At 49.0% G+C, this 17,411-nt stretch overlaps 1 protein-coding gene across 1 annotated transcript in view; it reads left to right on the top strand.

Annotated features, from left to right (window-relative positions):
• Nucleotides 1-16,585, top strand: part of NXNL2 (nucleoredoxin like 2) — a 108,521-nt gene extending 91,936 nt beyond the window's left edge. The window contains exon 3 of the mRNA XM_069625659.1: nt 5,213-16,585. Within this exon, the coding sequence (XP_069481760.1) occupies nt 5,213-5,384 (172 nt within the window). The 3' untranslated portion in view covers nt 5,385-16,585. The remainder of the gene's footprint in view (nt 1-5,212) is intronic.
• Nucleotides 16,586-17,411: the final 826 nt, after the last annotated feature.

Genomic DNA, 17,411 nt, shown 5'->3' with positions numbered 1-17,411 from the left:
TGGGGGGTGGGGGTGGGTGAGAGACATGGGTGGGGGCCTGATGGAGGCTGCCCCTGCACTGCTGGGGGGTGGTGGTGGTGGTAGACATGGGTGGGAGCCTGGTGGAGGGTGCCCCTCAGTGCTGGGGGGGTGGGGGGTGGGAGACATGAGTGGGGGCCTGGTGGAGGGTGTCCCTGCACTGCTGGGGGGGGTGCAGGGGTACATGTGTGGGGGCCTGGTGGAGGGTGCCCCATGACTGCTGGGGGGTGGGGGTGAAAGGGGACATAAGTGGGGGCCTGGTGGAGGGTGACCCACAGTGCTGGGGGGTGGGGTGGGTGGGAGACATGAGTGGGGGCCTGGTGGAGGGTGCCCCTCAGTGCTGGGCGGGTGGGGGGTGGGAGACATGAGTGGGGGCCTGGTGGAGGCTGCCCCCGCACTGCTGGGGGGTGGGGGTGGTGGTAGACATGGGTGGGAGCCTGGTGGAGGGTGCCCCACAGTGCTGGGGGGTGGGGTGGGTGGGAGACATAAGTGGGGGCCTGGTGGAGGCTGCCCTGCACTGCTGGGGGGTGGGGGTGGTGGTAGACATGGGTGGGAGCCTGGTGGAGGGTGCCCCACAGTGCTGGGGGGTGGGGTGGGTGGGAGACATGAGTGGGGGCCTGGTGGAGGGTGCCCCTCAGTGCTGGGCGGGTGGGGGGTGGGAGACATGAGTGGGGGCCTGGTGGAGGCTTCCCCCGCACTGCTGGGGGGTGGGGGTGGTGGTAGTCATGGGTGGGAGCCTGGTGGAGGGTGCCCCACAGTGCTGGGGGTGGGGTGGGTGGGAGACATGAGTGGGGGCCTGGTGGAGGCTGCCCCTGCACTGCTGGGGGTGGGGGTGATAGGGGACATGAGTGGGGGCCTGGTGGAGGGTGCCCCACACTGCTGGGGGGGTGGGGGTGGGAGACATGAGTGGGGGCCTGGTGGAGGGTGCCCCTGCACTGCTGGGGGGTGGGGGTGGTGGTAGACATGGGTGGGAGCCTGGTGGGGGCTGCCCATGGTGGCTGGGGGGTGGGGGTGGTGGGAGACATGAGTGGGGGCCTGGTGGAGGCTGCCCCTGCACTGCTGGGGGGTCGGGTGATAGGGAACATGAGTGGGGGCCTGGTGGAGGGTGCCCCTCAGTGCTGGGGGGGTGGGGGGTGGGAGACATGAGTGGGGGCCTGGTGGAGGCTGCCCCTGCACTGCTGGGGGGTGGGGGTGGTGGTAGACATGGGTGGGAGCCTGGTGGGGGCTGTCCATGGTGGCTGGGGGGTGGGGGTGGTGGGAGACATGAGTGGGGGCCTGGTGGAGGCTGCCCCTGCTCTGCTGGGGGGTGGGGGTGTATGAGAGACATGGGTGGGGGCCTGATGGAGGCTGCCCCTGCACTGCTGGGGGGTGGGGGTGGGGGTGGTGGTAGACATAGGTGGCAGCCTGGTGGAGGGTGCCCCTCAGTGCTGGGGGGGTGGGGGGTGGGAGACATGAGTGGGGGCCTGGTGGAGGCTGCCCCTGCACTGCTGGGGGGTGGGGTGGTGGTAGACATGGGTGGGAGCCTGGTGGAGGCTGCCCCTGCACTGCTGGGGGTTGGGGGGTGGTAGACATGGGTGGGAGCCTGGTGGAGGGTGCCCCACAGTGCTGGGGGGGTGGGGTGGGTGGGAGACATAAGTGGGGGCCTGGTGGAGGGTGCCCCTCAGTGCTGGGCGGGTGGGGGGTGGGAGACATGAGTGGGGGCCTGGTGGAGGCTGCCCCCGCACTGCTGGGGGGTGGGGGTGGTGGTAGACATGGGTGGGAGCCTGGTGGAGGGTGCCCCACAGTGTTAGGGGGTGGGGTGGGTGGGAGACATGAGTGGGGGCCTGGTGGAGGCTGCCCCTGCACTGCTGGGGGTGGGGGTGATAGGGGACATGAGTGGGGGCCTGGTGGAGGGTGCCCCACACTGCTGGGGGGGTGGGGGTGGGAGACATGAGTGGGGGCCTGGTGGAGGGTGCCCCTGCACTGCTGGGGGGTGGGGGTGGTGGTAGACATGGGTGGGAGCCTGGTGGGGGCTGCCCATGGTGGCTGGGGGGTGGGGGTGGGGGTGGTGGGAGACATGAGTGGGGGCCTGGTGGAGGCTGCCCCTGCACTGCTGGGGGGTGGGGTGGTGGTAGACATGGGTGGGAGCCTGGTGGAGGCTTCCCCTGCACTGCTGGGGGGTGGGGGTGGTGGTAAACCTGGGTGGGAGCCTGGTGGAGGGTGCCCCACAGTGCTGGGGGGTGGGGTGGGTGGGAGACATGAGTGGGGGCCTGGTGGAGGCTGCCCCTGCACTGCTGGGGGTGGGGGTGATGGGGGACATGAGTGGGGGCCTGGTGGAGGGTGCCCCACACTGCTGGGCGGGGTGTGGGGTGGGAGACATGAGCAGGTGTGCAGGGTAGTCCCCTGTTTTGTGGGCTGCCTGCAGGGGCCGTGGAGGGTGTACAGGGAACACCTGTGAGGACCCACCCAGCCTAATCGCGTGTGTAACTTCCCGCGCACCCCTGTAATACACGTACCCAGCCAAATTGTGTGTGATAATTCCCGCGCACCCCTGTAATACACGTACCCTGGCTAATCGCGTGTAAAACTTCACGCTTACCCCTGTAATACACGTACCCTGGCTAATCGCGTGTAAAACTTCACGCGTACCGCTGTAATACACGTACCCAGCCAAATCGCGTGTGATAATTCCCGCGCACCCCTGTAATACACGTACCCAGCCAAATAGCGTGTGATAATTCCCGCGCACCCCTGTAATACACGTACCCAGCTAAATCGCGTGTGATAATTCCAGCGCACCCCTGTAATACACGTACCCAGCCAAATCGCGTGTGATAATTCCCGCGTACCCCTGTAATACACGTACCCTGGCTAATCGCATGTAAAACTTCACGCGTACCCCTGTAATACACGTACCCTGGCTAATTGCGTGTAAAACTTCACGCGTACCACTGTAATACACGTACCCAGCCAAATCGCGTGTGATAATTCCCGCGCACCCCTGTAATACACGTACCCAGCCAAATCGCGTGTGATAATTCCCGCGCACCCCTGTAATACACGTACCCAGCTAAATCGCGTGTGATAATTCCCGCGCACCCCTGTAATACACGTACCCAGCCAAATCGCGTGTGATAATTCCCGCGTACCCCTGTAATACACGTACCTTGGCTAATCGCATGTAAAACTTCCCGCGTACCCCTGTAATACACTTACCCTGGCTAATCGCATGTAAAACTTCCCGCGTACCCCTGATATAAACGTTACCCGCTTTGCGTTCCTTGTTTGGCAGCCCTGTAAACTGGTCCAGGGTTAGCGCAGCCCTTTGCGATGATTTAGCGATTTTGATGGCTTTTCCTTGCGCAAGGGCGTTCTTGGGGGCGTTACTGGCGCTGCTGCAGGGTCGCTGCGATACTCTGCGCCACGGCTGGTTTGGGAGCCTAAAATCCATGAATACGCTGTGCGCGGAAATTGGTTTTAGCGCACGCGCCTTGCGCAGACAATCGCACGCGGACACTCTGCGCCAGCCGCTTGCGGCACTTTTCTGCGAAATTCTATGAATTACCCTGTATATGTCTCCCCAGGTGAGATGATAGGTTGACACGGGGAGGTATTGTCAGTGATCTGGTCGCAATCTAATGAAGGTGATTATATTGAGTTGAAATGTGAGATCCAGCCTGTGTTTCTTGAAGGATTGAATACTGGTGAAGTCTGGCATGTGTGTGGGGGGGGGGGTAATTTAAATTAGGCAAAATGTGGACAAGTGGTCAAGAATGTGAATTGAAGAGAGAGCAGAAGGGTTACTGATACAGCAACAAAAGTCACAATGGATAATGGAGGATTCCTTGGAGACAAAAAGGGGGGCTTGCTGAGTTACAAACAAAAGAGATTAATAAGTCACAAGAAATTGTAGGGGATAGCTCGCTGACCATGGATGGAAGAGGATAGAGGTTGCGCAGACTTCAAAGGTTTGGGGGACACGATGGTTGGTAATACAGTGTTTGGGGTAGTTTCATCAGTATTGCTCAGCCTAGCATCACTCTCTAAATGAGAGACCGCTACACCCTATCAGTAATGGAGATGTCCTAGAAGATCGCTCCTTCCAAAGGAAGCAGAAGTTTAAAGGCCCCTGGTTGTCACAGTGACAAGTCGGTGATTAGCGTTCTTCTGTTATGCAAATCCAGGATTTTTGGTGTTACAGCAGTGAGGTGCTGGGCAAATTTTCCTCTTTCTTTATTTCTTTGAGCCTAAATAGAATCACATGCTGCCGCAGGCAGTTTCACAATGCTTTTTTAAGCAGGAAAAAAGGGTGTAACAGAAGCTAAAAGAAACAGGACCTGAACAGGAAACCACGGTAGGTGACAGAGAACTCTTACAATTGAATTGGAAATGTATGAACATTTTCGGAAAGTAAGGTGGTCACTGATATTCCCTTTTCCTTGGGCAGAGGAGTGGGATGTCTGTTAAAAGGTGCTACCCATATGGCACACCCATCGTCAACTGCTTTCCAGTTTTCCATAGGTCAGCAACAGGGAACAGTCAATCAGGGTTCACACCTCAAGCTCAGTAATCGTGATGAGTGTTAATGTGTGAACCGTTCAATTATCTATCCTGGTGATCCCTACAAATAGGTCTATATAAGTGATTTTAAAAAAAGTATTATACTCAATTATTTACTGCATTGTAAGCTGATAAATATCTGGCCTTTTTTGGAGCACATGAGCACGCTGCTTAAAGGGCAATTCTTGTAGGAGAAATCAAGCGTGCTATGGCCCTGATTACCCTCTGCAAAAAAATGTAGTTTTAGTTTTTAAGGTCAAGGATGCCATGGAACCAGGATTTGTGGAGCTCTTTCAGTGATCAATTGACTTGACTTATATGAATGATTCTTTTTGCCTTTCCACGGATAAATCACCTAAGGCAAACTCTTTAAAATCTCCTTAACTTCTGCACAGGGAACAATGTTCATTTTGTAATAAAAATCTGTCTTGAGTGTATTCAGCTCTATATAATACATCTATACTAAATAGGATGCCTGTTTATCTGGACTGTGAATTGAGACCCAATCCCCTATTTTGTTGAACTAGCCGTCAATAAAAACAGTTAAGTTATATGTAAAGGAGGTGCTGTTAATGATTCTTACCCTGAAGATGAGGCAATATTCCATGCATGATATTTGACGTTCACTTGAGTTTTTTCTTTTGTGTCCTCACAGTGACTTGAAGAAGAAGTACAACATCACGGCCATTCCAAAGCTGGTGATAGTGAAGCAAAGCGGGGAGGTCATCACTGACAAGGGCAGAAAGCAGATCCGTGACCGCGGGCTGGCCTGCTTCCGCACTTGGCTGGAGGTGGCGGACGTCTTCCAGAATTTTCCGAGCAAATGATGCAAGAGGATAGATGGAATATTTTTAAATAACATATGAACTCCCAAAGGACTAAACAGGACAGTGAACAATGCAATAATATGCACTGCATAACGTGTATTTCAATGGTAGTATAACACAGCTCCCTGAAATCCATTTCATGTGGGAGCATGGTGTACCTACAATTTATGGCTGCACATAATCCCCCTGAACTGGGCTAGTTTTCAGTGCACTATACCTCACGACCCATCCTGTTCCACCATTGATCTGAGAAAAACGTGCAGATATCAACGTTCTACCACTCTGATCTTCAAATTGCTCACTATCCAGTAAACACATTCATGCATTCATTGGGAACAGACGTAACATGAGGACAGCTCATAGAGTTTCACATCGACAATAGTAAAATAGCTGGTGCTGCATTTAATGTACATATAATATCAAATTGGGAATAGGTAATACCAGCATTCACCTCCTCAGAATGACAGTAATTGAGGGTGAAGTTATGTAACATGTGACTTCACTGTTCAAGGGGCGAGAACCTCTGGACCCCAATGGAGCCTTCAGGAACCTCTTTCAGTTCACCGGCGGGGGGGTGGTGATAGATGACCAAGGTGACAGCATCACCTTCTTCCCCCAGGCCCACCCAGCCCACTATGCCTCCTGATGACCACCCTTTACAGCCCCCCCATCCCTGTGCAAACCCCACTCCTCCTTTTAGCACTTCTGCATGTTTCCCACTAACTGTAAATCCTGACAATCCCCTGTGACCCAAAATGAGAGGCGGAAATAAATGCAATGTTATAAAGCACTGCTCTCCACCTGAAACCATCAGTATCAGGTAATGTTATAAAGCACTGCTCTCCACCTGAAACCATCAGTATCAGGTAATGTTATAAAGCACTGCTCTCCACCTGAAACCATCAGTATCAGGTAATGTTATAAAGCACTGCTCTCCACCTGAAACCATCAGTATCAGGTAATGTTATAAAGCACTGCTCTCCACCTGAAACCATCAGTATCAGGTAATGTTATAAAGCACTGCTCTCCACCTGAAACCATCAGTATCAGGTAATGTTATAAAGCACTGCTCTCCACCTGAAACCATCAGTATCAGGTAATGTTATAAAGCACTGCTCTCCACCTGAAACCATCAGTATCAGGTAATGTTATAAAGCACTGCTCTCCACCTGAAACCATCAGTATCAGGTAATGTTATAAAGCACTGCTCTCCACCTGAAACCATCAGTATCAGGTAATGTTATAAAGCACTGCTCTCCACCTGAAACCATCAGTATCAGGTAATGTTATAAAGCACTGCTCTCCACCTGAAACCATCAGTATCAGGTAATGTTATAAAGCACTGCTCTCCACCTGAAACCATCAGTATCAGGTAATGTTATAAAGCACTGCTCTCCACCTGAAACCATCAGTATCAGGTAATGTTATAAAGCACTGCTCTCCACCTGAAACCATCAGTATCAGGTAATATTGTCCCCATATATAATCGCCGGGAAACGGCATAGGCGACTTTATATATGGGGACAATATATGGGTTAAATGGGAGCCAGGAGTTACGGGGATGTCCGCCGCTCCATTTAAAAGAAATTCTTGCATGGCGACATTTTTGCGGGGACATTTTCACATGGAACCAAACCATCTCATGAAACCCTCTAATCCCTAAAGATAAACAGCTGCCCATTGCTACTGGAAGCCAGGGGCACGCTTAAGAAATGCCCAAAATTAAATAAATAACAAATAGATGAGAGCATAAATATTGCCACTGAGTTGGCATCTACAGGTGGCGTCTAAAGATGTCCATGGGCATGGAATATGGGACCACTGACAATGCTAAGGAGTTTGGGTTTTTAGGAACCTTGCTAGATTGAAAGAGCGAGCACAACAGACAAGCGTATACATGCTGAATTACATTCACTATTTGAACACAACTTGGGAAGGTCTAAGGATAATGGTGCAAAAAGAAGAGCACACACCAATTTTCATCAGTTCATTTGTAGCTAAAAATATAAAACACGACAAGAAATGTCTAAATCGCACTTTGCACGTTTTGTTCCATATCAATTGTACTTGAAAACTACATGTGGAAAAGGAAACTGGTATTTGTGTTAATACAATGAAGCTGATATGTATGTTTAGACAAATGTGACTTTAGAGCTGCAGAGGGGAAATTAATAGGACATCCGATTGGTTACTCTGAGACCCAGTTCTTCCGTACAAAGGCCATGGTTTGCCCATGCCGTGCATCAAAAGATTAGTTTCAAATTAGATGCGCCAGGTTTCTGCGTGAACCAAGAACGGGCTACATTGGTGCGGCCACTATTGTGATACAGTTTCATTTTTCCTTTTCGTCAAATTAAAAAAAAAAAAAAAAACATTGTAGCATGAAGCCTTAAATGGTCCTAACGGTCTGAAAGTTCTAACGAAGCATGCCCTATATGAACATTAGCGAGCCCCGTCCTACCGAGAATTGGCAAAGCCAATGTTTTTTTCAGTAATTGACATAGAGACAAATCTTTCTCGCACAATGGCGCGTCACCGCTTTTTTACAATGTCCATTAGGGATGTTATTTATATACAACACGAGTAAGCACACTGATCTGGTAATCTCGCCATCTGAAAACATGATGTAAGAGTTACTTCATTGAAAACATGGTTCGTTCTCGGCCACGAGGACAACAGCAGCAAGCCTCTCTCTATGTCGCTCATTGCAATTACGTTCAAAAGTGCAACGTCGAGCGCAAATTAGTGTCTACGCACATACCATGAATAGTAGACCTGGTAAAGGGACTTGTGTTCACTGTGGAGATACTGCCAAGCTTCAAGGCTTGCAACAACATATAATGCAATGAAAAATGTTGGACCGTAAAATGGCTGCTCATGAGACACTCCGCAGCAGAGCAAAACTGTACTCAGGATCGACGCCCAGCTGCTCCTCTCCACATTTAAAGCATTCATTTTTGCTCAACCAATAGGTGGTGCTTTCTGCAACCTAAGGCGAAACAAAATTAGCACAACGTAGAAAGTATATCCCTGCTTGTATATCCCCAAACTTACCTGCACCCTTGTGTCTGGACCGCCACACTACGAGTCTGCCTGTAGGGGCCATAGCACCCGGCAGGTCTTACCCTGCCATGGCGCTCCGCCCCGGTAGGCAGAATCGTTACGGAAGCACCGGCACTGTTAGCAACTGTGCCTGTGCTTCCGTCTCCCCACTCCCATGGGTCCTACAGGACTTCACAGGAATGGGGAGGTACTGAATCTGCCACCAGACATCCTGCTCCGCCGGGACTTGTAATGTCCCGGTGGCACCAGGAAGCCAGGCGGCGGTTTTGGTGTTTCTGGGTCGGTGACAACCCGCCAGTGGCACCAGCGGGTTACTGCGACCTCTTAATGAGGCCCTATATGTAGCTGCATAGGAGACTGGACCCCCATCTATTCCAGTCCACAAATGGCGTATACCTGATTTCAGACCTGTATCTGCTCTTTATCTTTCATGCCCCCTTGACACTCTCCCCTTCCCATTTCTACCCTCCTCCCTAATAGCTTAAAAAAAACACAGCACCCTGACCATTATACATGCACAAAAAAAGAAACAAAATCAAATATCACCTCCATATGTTTTCAGTGTGTATGTAGGTAGCTCGGGGTGCCATCTAGTCTTCAGCAGTTACATCAGTTCCCAATTGTCTCTATACTGCTTGCAGTGATTCCGGCATTACTCGAGAAGTGTCAACCTGACTCAAAATGGTCCAAAAGCAAAGGTGATGATGGCTGATTTCTCCCTAACTCCTTAATGCACCTCAATATAGGAATGGACATCAATATGGTCCCCAAGAAGGAGGAAGGTAGCTGCAAGATTACAATATTGTTGCAAAGCCTATAAATAACTCACATTTAGGAATCTCACCTAAATCCGGTGCCCTCAGATTAGAGGATCTTTAAAGAAGACAATAAACCCATCAGTGTGGACAGATCACCAGGGCTTCAGTAAACGTTATATGCATGGATCAATGGAATTCGCATGTTTAAACATTTCAAGTTGAAGTGTACACCATAACGAGCAGGTACGGGATGTGCAATCTGCAAGCGTTGGTAGGGATGGTCCCAGCTTTCTATCACATGGTTTACAACTTCTAAAAGGTGGTCTCTGCTTTTTTAAGAGCATTTGCATAGTAGCGGTGTGCCTTTGGAATGGTAACTCTGAAAAGGTCATCCAAGACCACTTAATGAAAATTATAGTTCACCATGTCCACTGCCTTTAAGATGCCTTACAAAAGCAGTCCCCACCTTCCTTCAGGTTCATTGCGCTTGGCCTGTGGCATATAAGAAATGTGTGAAGTGCAGTCTGCACCTTCCTTCAGGTTCATTGCGCTTGGGCTGTGGCATATAAGAAATGTGTGAAGTGCAGTCTGCACCTTCCTTCAGGTTCATTGCGCTTGGCCTGTGGCATATAAGAAATGTGTAAAGTGCAGTCTGCACCTTCCTTCAGGTTCATTGCGCTTGGCCTGTGGCATATAAGAAGTGCGTAAAGTGCAGTCTGCACCTTCCTTCAGGTTCATTGCGCTTGGCCTGTGGCATATAAGAAATGTGTAAAGTGCAGTCTGCACCTTCCTTCAGGTTCATTGCGCTTGGCCTGTGGCATATAAGAAATGTGTAAAGTGCAGTCTGCACCTTCCTTCAGGTTCATTGCGCTTGGCCTGTGGCATATAAGAAATGTGTAAAGTGCAGTCTGCACCTTCCTTCAGGTTCATTGCGCTTAGCCTGTGGCATATAAGAAATGTGTAAAGTGCGGTCCGCACCTTCCTTCAGGTTCATTGCGCTTGGCCTGTGGCATATAAGAAGTGCGTAAAGTGCAGTCCGCCTCTTCTTTCAGAAAAGTTAAGGTTATTATCCGAGGGATGATTCCTCGTCATGAGCTTGGAAATTTGGTTTATTTGAGGTTACTTGCCCAAAATAACATCAACCAAAAAGTACCATACAGGGTGATTAACACTGCTGAGCGAGTAGTCTGACAAATTCGACTTTAAAAGAAGGCATGAAAGAAATAAAAAAGTTGATTATGGGGCGAAACTTCCTAGCTATTCCCAGGAAAAGGGCACATTACTCCTGGATATTGGGGAAGCGGCAGAATGAAAAGAAGAGTATAGGGCTCGGCTCTCTGTCTGAAGGCCGTGCACAAAAGGTTGCACTGTGGATTGTAGCACAAAACATCGCAATTCCGCAGGCGTGATCTTTTGGGCATGTCCCTCTTCCCTTTCTTTGTTGGGGGCCCCCCAAAGCCCTAACCACTATGCAGCACCTTCCAGCACCCTCCACCCCTTCACCCACTTATCTGCTGCAGGCTCCGGCCTCAGTCTTCCCTGGTCTTCCCTAGTCCTGCTTACAATCTGCAGAGAGCGGTACCGGAAGCTCGGGGCACAGCATGACTTGATTTGAGCGCAACATTCTTTGTCTGAGCTTCTGGTGCAGCGCTCTACAGACTGCAAGCGTAGGGCTCAAGGGGACTGCATGAAAAGAGTTACACAAAGAATCTGCCAAAAGACACAGCATTTACCCTCTGGCCATAGACCAGAAAACTCAAGCCAGCAGGAATCACACTTGCCAATGAATTCTGCCATAAGGTACAGCATTGCTATCACAATGCAAACACATAGATCCAAAATCAGCTTGCTCAATCTAGACAGGTTTAATGTTTGTGTCTCGGATCTGCTGGAAGAAATGTCAGAGTCCAATTTTCAGGGTTGTCAGTATAGTGTTTATAGCGTTTGGTCTGACGCACTACTTTTCATAAACACCTTTACTGGCATTTATTAAACACAAGAATAAAAGGAAGTCTGGGGAAACACTCATTAAAGCTGGGATGTTGTTCTGTTCTGGGAGATGAGGTTTCCACCCTGTGGGATCTAAGGGGCTTTGTAATTTTGCAGCCCTTGCATGCTCACAGCATTTCACTGGAGGTTGAAGTGGAAGGTCAAGAAATCAGCAGGAGATCTGGGCCACAGAATAAGGTTGCAATTCCTCACTGATTCGGTACACAATAACTCAGTCTTTGAGGACAGTGGGCCCCAGATAGATTTTGTAAGCGGGCATATTGTTTATCTGAATCAACTACCTCTGGGTGGCCCCTACCACCTGAACATTTGCCTCATTCTTGCTTTGGTTTAGCAGAAGCATTAAGGGCTTGCGTTCCTGTCTCTTGTGCTGCGTTCCTTGCAGTCCTAAAGCGAGGATTGTCAAGGAACATTTCAGTTGTGGGAGCTCTCCCTTAAAACGCGGAAGGTCCAATCAGTGTATTACTGAGATATTGTCAAATGTGAATTAAGCCACATCCATTGTGTGCTGTCATCACATCATTCTGTTCATCTGCTGCAGGAGAGTTTCCCTGAAAAAAGGCAGCTGATGCGCTTTTCTTAATTGAGAGAGTCTCCGAAACTGGCCATATATGGGAACTAAATTGACTTTGGGACAGTTCCGTTGGTCACTATAGGAGACTGCGGTGATGTCTTATGCTATTCTGCTGTAAGAAGCATGTTCTAGGTTTAGAGTTGGTCTAATTAAGGGAAACAGCGTGGTTGCTTATCTCGGGCAAGACCACTTTCAGGATTGGCTGCATCTGTGTCACTATGATCTGATTAAAGCCTCTTCTAGCCCTAGATAGGCAACAGCAAAAACAAAATAAAATCCATAACACACCATTGCAGCTTTGAAAGAATTATGTTAGTGCGCTTCAGCAAAAAGAATACTAAAAATTAACCTAGCAGAACAAACAACTTAGAAGGAGGATAAATGCAAGCTGCCATCAGATTATTGGGGAGGGGACAGAGGATCATGGGAACACGACCAGCAGCTTATTGGAAGGTGGCATATTATTTATGTATTGTCGACATTTTCGAGGTGCAAAATGTTCCAACAAAACCTTTTGGGACCTGGAAAGAGGACCTGCTAGGGAAGGGGCTAAATTAACACTTGAGAGAGGAACCAGGCTTCCAATAGCCAAGGAAAGCAGAGAAATTGAAGGATAGTGTTCCCCAAGGGCAACACCTCCTACAGCAAATCTTCCTACCCCAAGGGATTAGGAGTAGAAGCTGAGAGGTTAACCAAGTTCATGTCATAGGAGTAGAGGAGTTCTCACGGTTTGTGCCGGGAAATGGATTGGGGGAAGGAGTTTGGGACCAGCGTATAGAGAGCCTGTGGACAAGGACTTGGACCTTCATTTTACAGTTCTCTTTCACTGGGAGTCTATGCAAGGATTGCACATCTGGGGGGATGGAGCCCTGATGGGTAACCCTTCTTGTAAATACACTGACGAGAAATCTAGCCATTTGAATATGTAAAGTCATTTTGAATGTTACATATAGTTTTGGGTGTAAAATAAGTGCTTTCCTATACATACTAAAATAAAGCCACAGATACATTACTTTTAAATGCAATACAAGCTTCTAATACGAAGAAGAGTATTTATAAAAGACATGGTGCATTATGTGTTAATTGTGAATATGAAGTACATGCCAAGGCAAGGTATAAGCTGTCAATTTTCGTTTTTTTTTTTTTAATAAACTTTCTTTATTAGCACTCTTGGTAACACATGTCACGAAACAGCAGGATATCGTTAACAGTAGAGAGGTCAGGCCAACGGGACCTGGGTTTGGGTAATACAAAGTGCAAACGGATGAATCGTGAGTTCACAGTGGAGTGGGCCCATACAGCCCTCCTATAAAGTCTCTGATAACAGGAGGGTATAGTTCACATCGACTTGGTGGCTGAGACTGCATCCGGTGTGGACATTGTTCGTAGAAGGTACATCTTAAGTGGGTTCCATGTATCACTTGGGTGAGATTCAGGTGGTTGCATATGTGCCCATTGCTCCTCCATATCGTTAGCCCACACCACATCTTTCAACCAGTAGTCCTTGTTGGGAGTATGCGCACTAGTCCAGCGTAGCAGAATACAGCGTTTGGCCAGGAGGAGGCACAGTCGTACAAATGTACTCATGATGCCCAAAGATGAGGCAAAGATATGGAACAAACAGAGCAATGGTAGGGGATCAACAGCATTACCATTAATTTCCGACAACGTCGCACACACATCACTCCAAAAGGGCATAGGTTGCGGACAGTCCCATAGCATGTAGTATTTAGCATTGGCGGAATTACAATGTGGGCATGCCCCAGTCCCCTCATTAGAAAACAAATGTAGCCTATCTGGAGTGTAGTGATACTGATGCAGCACTTTTAGTTATATCAGTTGGAATCGAGAATTATACAACACTTTGCGTGTTTGTGCACACATATCAGACCAGAGATCATCAGTGACATCTAATTTGGAGGTCCCCTTCCCATTTAGCACGTGCATTGTGGCGTGGTATGTCAGCGTGAGCTTGAATCAAGTGATATAAGGATGACACTCGGCTTCAACTGTCGCACGCCGTCAGAACAAACACCAGCAGAGCATCATTCTCAGGCTCAACTGGGAAACAACTCCAGTTTCTTACATGTCTTGCGCAGGCCCGCATATTGCAACCATTGTGAGGTCATACTGCACACAAGCCCAGTGATGTCAGAGGCCTGAATGAAGTTAGCCTCCGCATACAGCGATCCTAACGTGTGGAACCTGTGTTGCATCCAGACACCACGAGTGCCAGTATCCACGTGCGGCAGGGAGGGGACACAATTCCAAAGGGGGAAGTCCTCATGATATGGACCAGTTACACCTATCTCCTTCCATATTTTACGCCAGGCCAATGCTGTGACGCTAGCAGGATCGAATACGCAGTCATGAGAAAATCTGGCAAGGAGAACTAGCAATTGCAGATCCCTATCACCCGCTGAGTGTCTCTCCAGCTGTGTGTGAGGGTGGGTGAGTTGTCATCAAACTAGGAGGCCGCAAATTGTGCCTGTGCGGCCAGCCAATACAGCTGGAAGTTAGGGGCTGCAAACCCTCCCCTATCATATGACTGTGCTAACGTTTCCCATTTCAACCGTACTGTCCCAGAGTGCCATACAAATGTACACATTTCGCTTTCCAATTCTTGAAAAAATTATCGCCCAGGCCACAATTGTACATTGAAGAGGAGATACAGAAGTTTTGGGAGTACAGTCATTTTGAGAAGTGCTATCTTACCAACAATTATGATGGGTAGATGGGCCCAGCTTGAGAGTTTACGCCATAATTGAGCCATATACAGAGTGTAGTTACAGTAATGTAGCGTAGGGCCAGGTCTTGCAACTGTCACCCCCAAGTAGTGCATGGTCACTGGGGCCCACTCGAATCCCTGTAGATCTTGGGGTGGGGGGTTGACGCCTGTGAAGGGAAAGAGCTCTGATTTGTTTCAATTCACCTGGAGACCTGAAAGCTCTCCAAAGTTTAGAATATCTTGTATAATAGGCATTAAGTGTTCCTCGGGGTTCCGAATATACAAGAATGCATCATCTGCATAAAGGAAAATTATCTGCGGCTCCCCCACCATTCTGATCCCACGGTGCCGTCTTATTTTTAGGTCTGCCAATGGTTCAATAATAATATCAAATATCAGGAGTGACAGGGGCCATCTCTGACGATTGCCTCTGCCTATCTCAAATTGCGAGGAGAGCAACCCATTTGTATTGACCCTGGCTACTGGTGATGCATAAAGGAGGTGTAAAGCTTCAAGAGATTTGTCTCGGGAGGATAGCTCAGCGGCAACAAGCGCACCTTGGAAGCAAGACGACACGGAGCAACACAGGTTCAATCCACGGGTCCGCATATCATCATATCAAGAAATGTCTGGCCAAACCCGCACTTTGATAACATGGCATAAATGAATTGCCAAGATACAGAATAAAATGCCTTTTAAATATCTAGTGTAGCAGCCACTGCCTGGACCCCAGGGTCTATCTGTACCAAGATGTTAAAGGGTCTATCTGTACCAAGAAGTTGAAGAGGCGCCACAGATTCAGTGCTGTGGACTGCCCCGGGATGAACGCCGACTGGTCCGGGTAAATAATGTATGACATGATCGGCATCAGTTGAGTGGCCAGTACTTTTGCCAACACCTTTACATCTGTATTAAAGCGAGGCCAGGAAGCGACTGGAACACGAGGGATTCTTGCCACAATTGTAAAAGGTATGGGACGAGGGTCTCCTTGTAGCGTTTAAAAAATTCAGCCGTGAGGCCATAAGTGCCAGGGGCTTTCCCAGATGTCAGATGGTCAATTGCCTGAATAATGTCGGGTAAAGAGATCGGGAGATCCAGTAGGGCCCTGGTATCCTGTGAAAGCTGACTGAGCGGCAGAGTATCAAGAAATGTATCAATTTCTTCTAGCATGCGTGTGTCTTTGTTACTATAGAGGTCAGCATAAAAGCTTGTGAACACCTCATTGATGGCCGTAGATGTGTGTGCTAAGTTACCAGAGGTGGCAGTTATGAATGGAATGCACCCATTGCCATTTTCCTGATGCACCATGCAGACAAGCAGTCTACAAGCCTTGTCACCCTCCCCGTACTTCCTAGCAGACAAAGGGGCATCAATAAAATGTAACTACTCACTCAGCATGCATCCTGAAGGTGTCGATGACCTCCTTGATCTGTGCTAATGTGGCCATATGGGGATCATTAGCTAGCTCTCGTTCTAGTTCCCTCAGTCTGCCCTCACATTGTGCTATACTGTGTCGGGTTGCTTTAAGGACACTGAACTCTGCCGACATTGCGATCCCTCGAATGTACACCTTGAAGGCTTCCGACATTGCTATCCCTCGAATGTAGACCTTGAAGGCTTCCCAGAGCATTCTGGCTGAGGGCACAGAGACTACATGTTATCGAAAAACAATTGCACGTGATCATCAATAGTGGATGCAAACATTGCATCCTGTAATGCTAATGATTTAAAACGCCAGTTGTTACGAGGCCTGGAGAGTGTTGGTAATGTCAGGGAGATACTAACTGGGGAATGGTCAGAATAGGTGCGAGGGAGCAGACAGGTGTCCTTGAGCCCTCCAAGTAATGTATCAGAAATGAGCCACATGTCAATACGGGAGAAGGAATCATGAACCGTTGAATAAAAGGAGTAGGAGCGGTCATCAGCATGCAGTGTTCTCCCAGCATCTACCAGCCTAAGCGAGTGCATGCTCTCCTTGATAGTAGAGGCTGCCAGTGTAAGAGCCTTCTGAGTGTGGGTGGATCTGTCTAGTTTCAGGTCAAGAATAGTGTTGAAATCCCCCCCCCCCCACAATATAAGGATCAGTGGATATCGGGCCAGTTCATCAATAACGCCAGTATAAAACTGGGAGTCATAAATATTAGGGCCATCATAGACATTCATCAGTAACATTTCTCTCTCCGCCCAGGGACCCATACACCAAGACATATCTACCTAAAGGGTCTACCTTTGCATGTTTGCAGCGGGATGGAAGAGACTTATGCACCAGTGTCATAACTCCCCTAGACTGTGAGGAATATGACGTATAGAAGCGGTTCCCACCCCAGTTCCTAGCGAATGCCTCGCAGACCGCCGAAAGGGCATGGGTCTCCTGCAAATACAAGATTTCAACTTTGTGTGTCTTTCAAAATACAGGTGTATCTTCCGTCGTTTGATTGGATTACCAAGGCCACATATATTTCAACTAAGGCAGGTTATGTCTCCCATCCCAGTGCAGATCTCTATGTATTATCTCCTCCAACATATTCACCCAACCACCCCACTACTCCGGAGTTCCCCTCTGTGCCCGTTTCTCTCTCAACTGTAAATATAGTGTGTTTTAACAACCCCAACAACCCCCCAGCACCCGTCTCCCGCATCCCCTAAAAAAAGTGGGGTGATGATACCCCACAAAGAACATCCCCAACCATTAACACAACATTGCATTTGGAAGCTGGTGCACGGGTCCACACATAAAAAGGATGAGTGCTTACATACTTCTTATATAATTGTCCCCACAGGGGGTAGGAAGTTTGCTGTCAACCGCAGTACTGTGGAAAAGAAAGTGTCCCCTCTCAGCATCGTAGAAAACAACAGAGCAGGAACAAGGGCATGCAAAACTGTCCATGTAAAGT

Source organism: Ambystoma mexicanum, chromosome 6p, assembly GCF_040938575.1.
Source record: "Ambystoma mexicanum isolate Mex_15411 chromosome 6p, UKY_AmexF1_1, whole genome shotgun sequence".
NCBI lineage: Eukaryota > Metazoa > Chordata > Amphibia > Caudata > Ambystomatidae > Ambystoma > Ambystoma mexicanum.
Note: the sequence above shows the minus strand (reverse complement) of the source record. Positions and strands in the feature narration are given on the sequence as shown.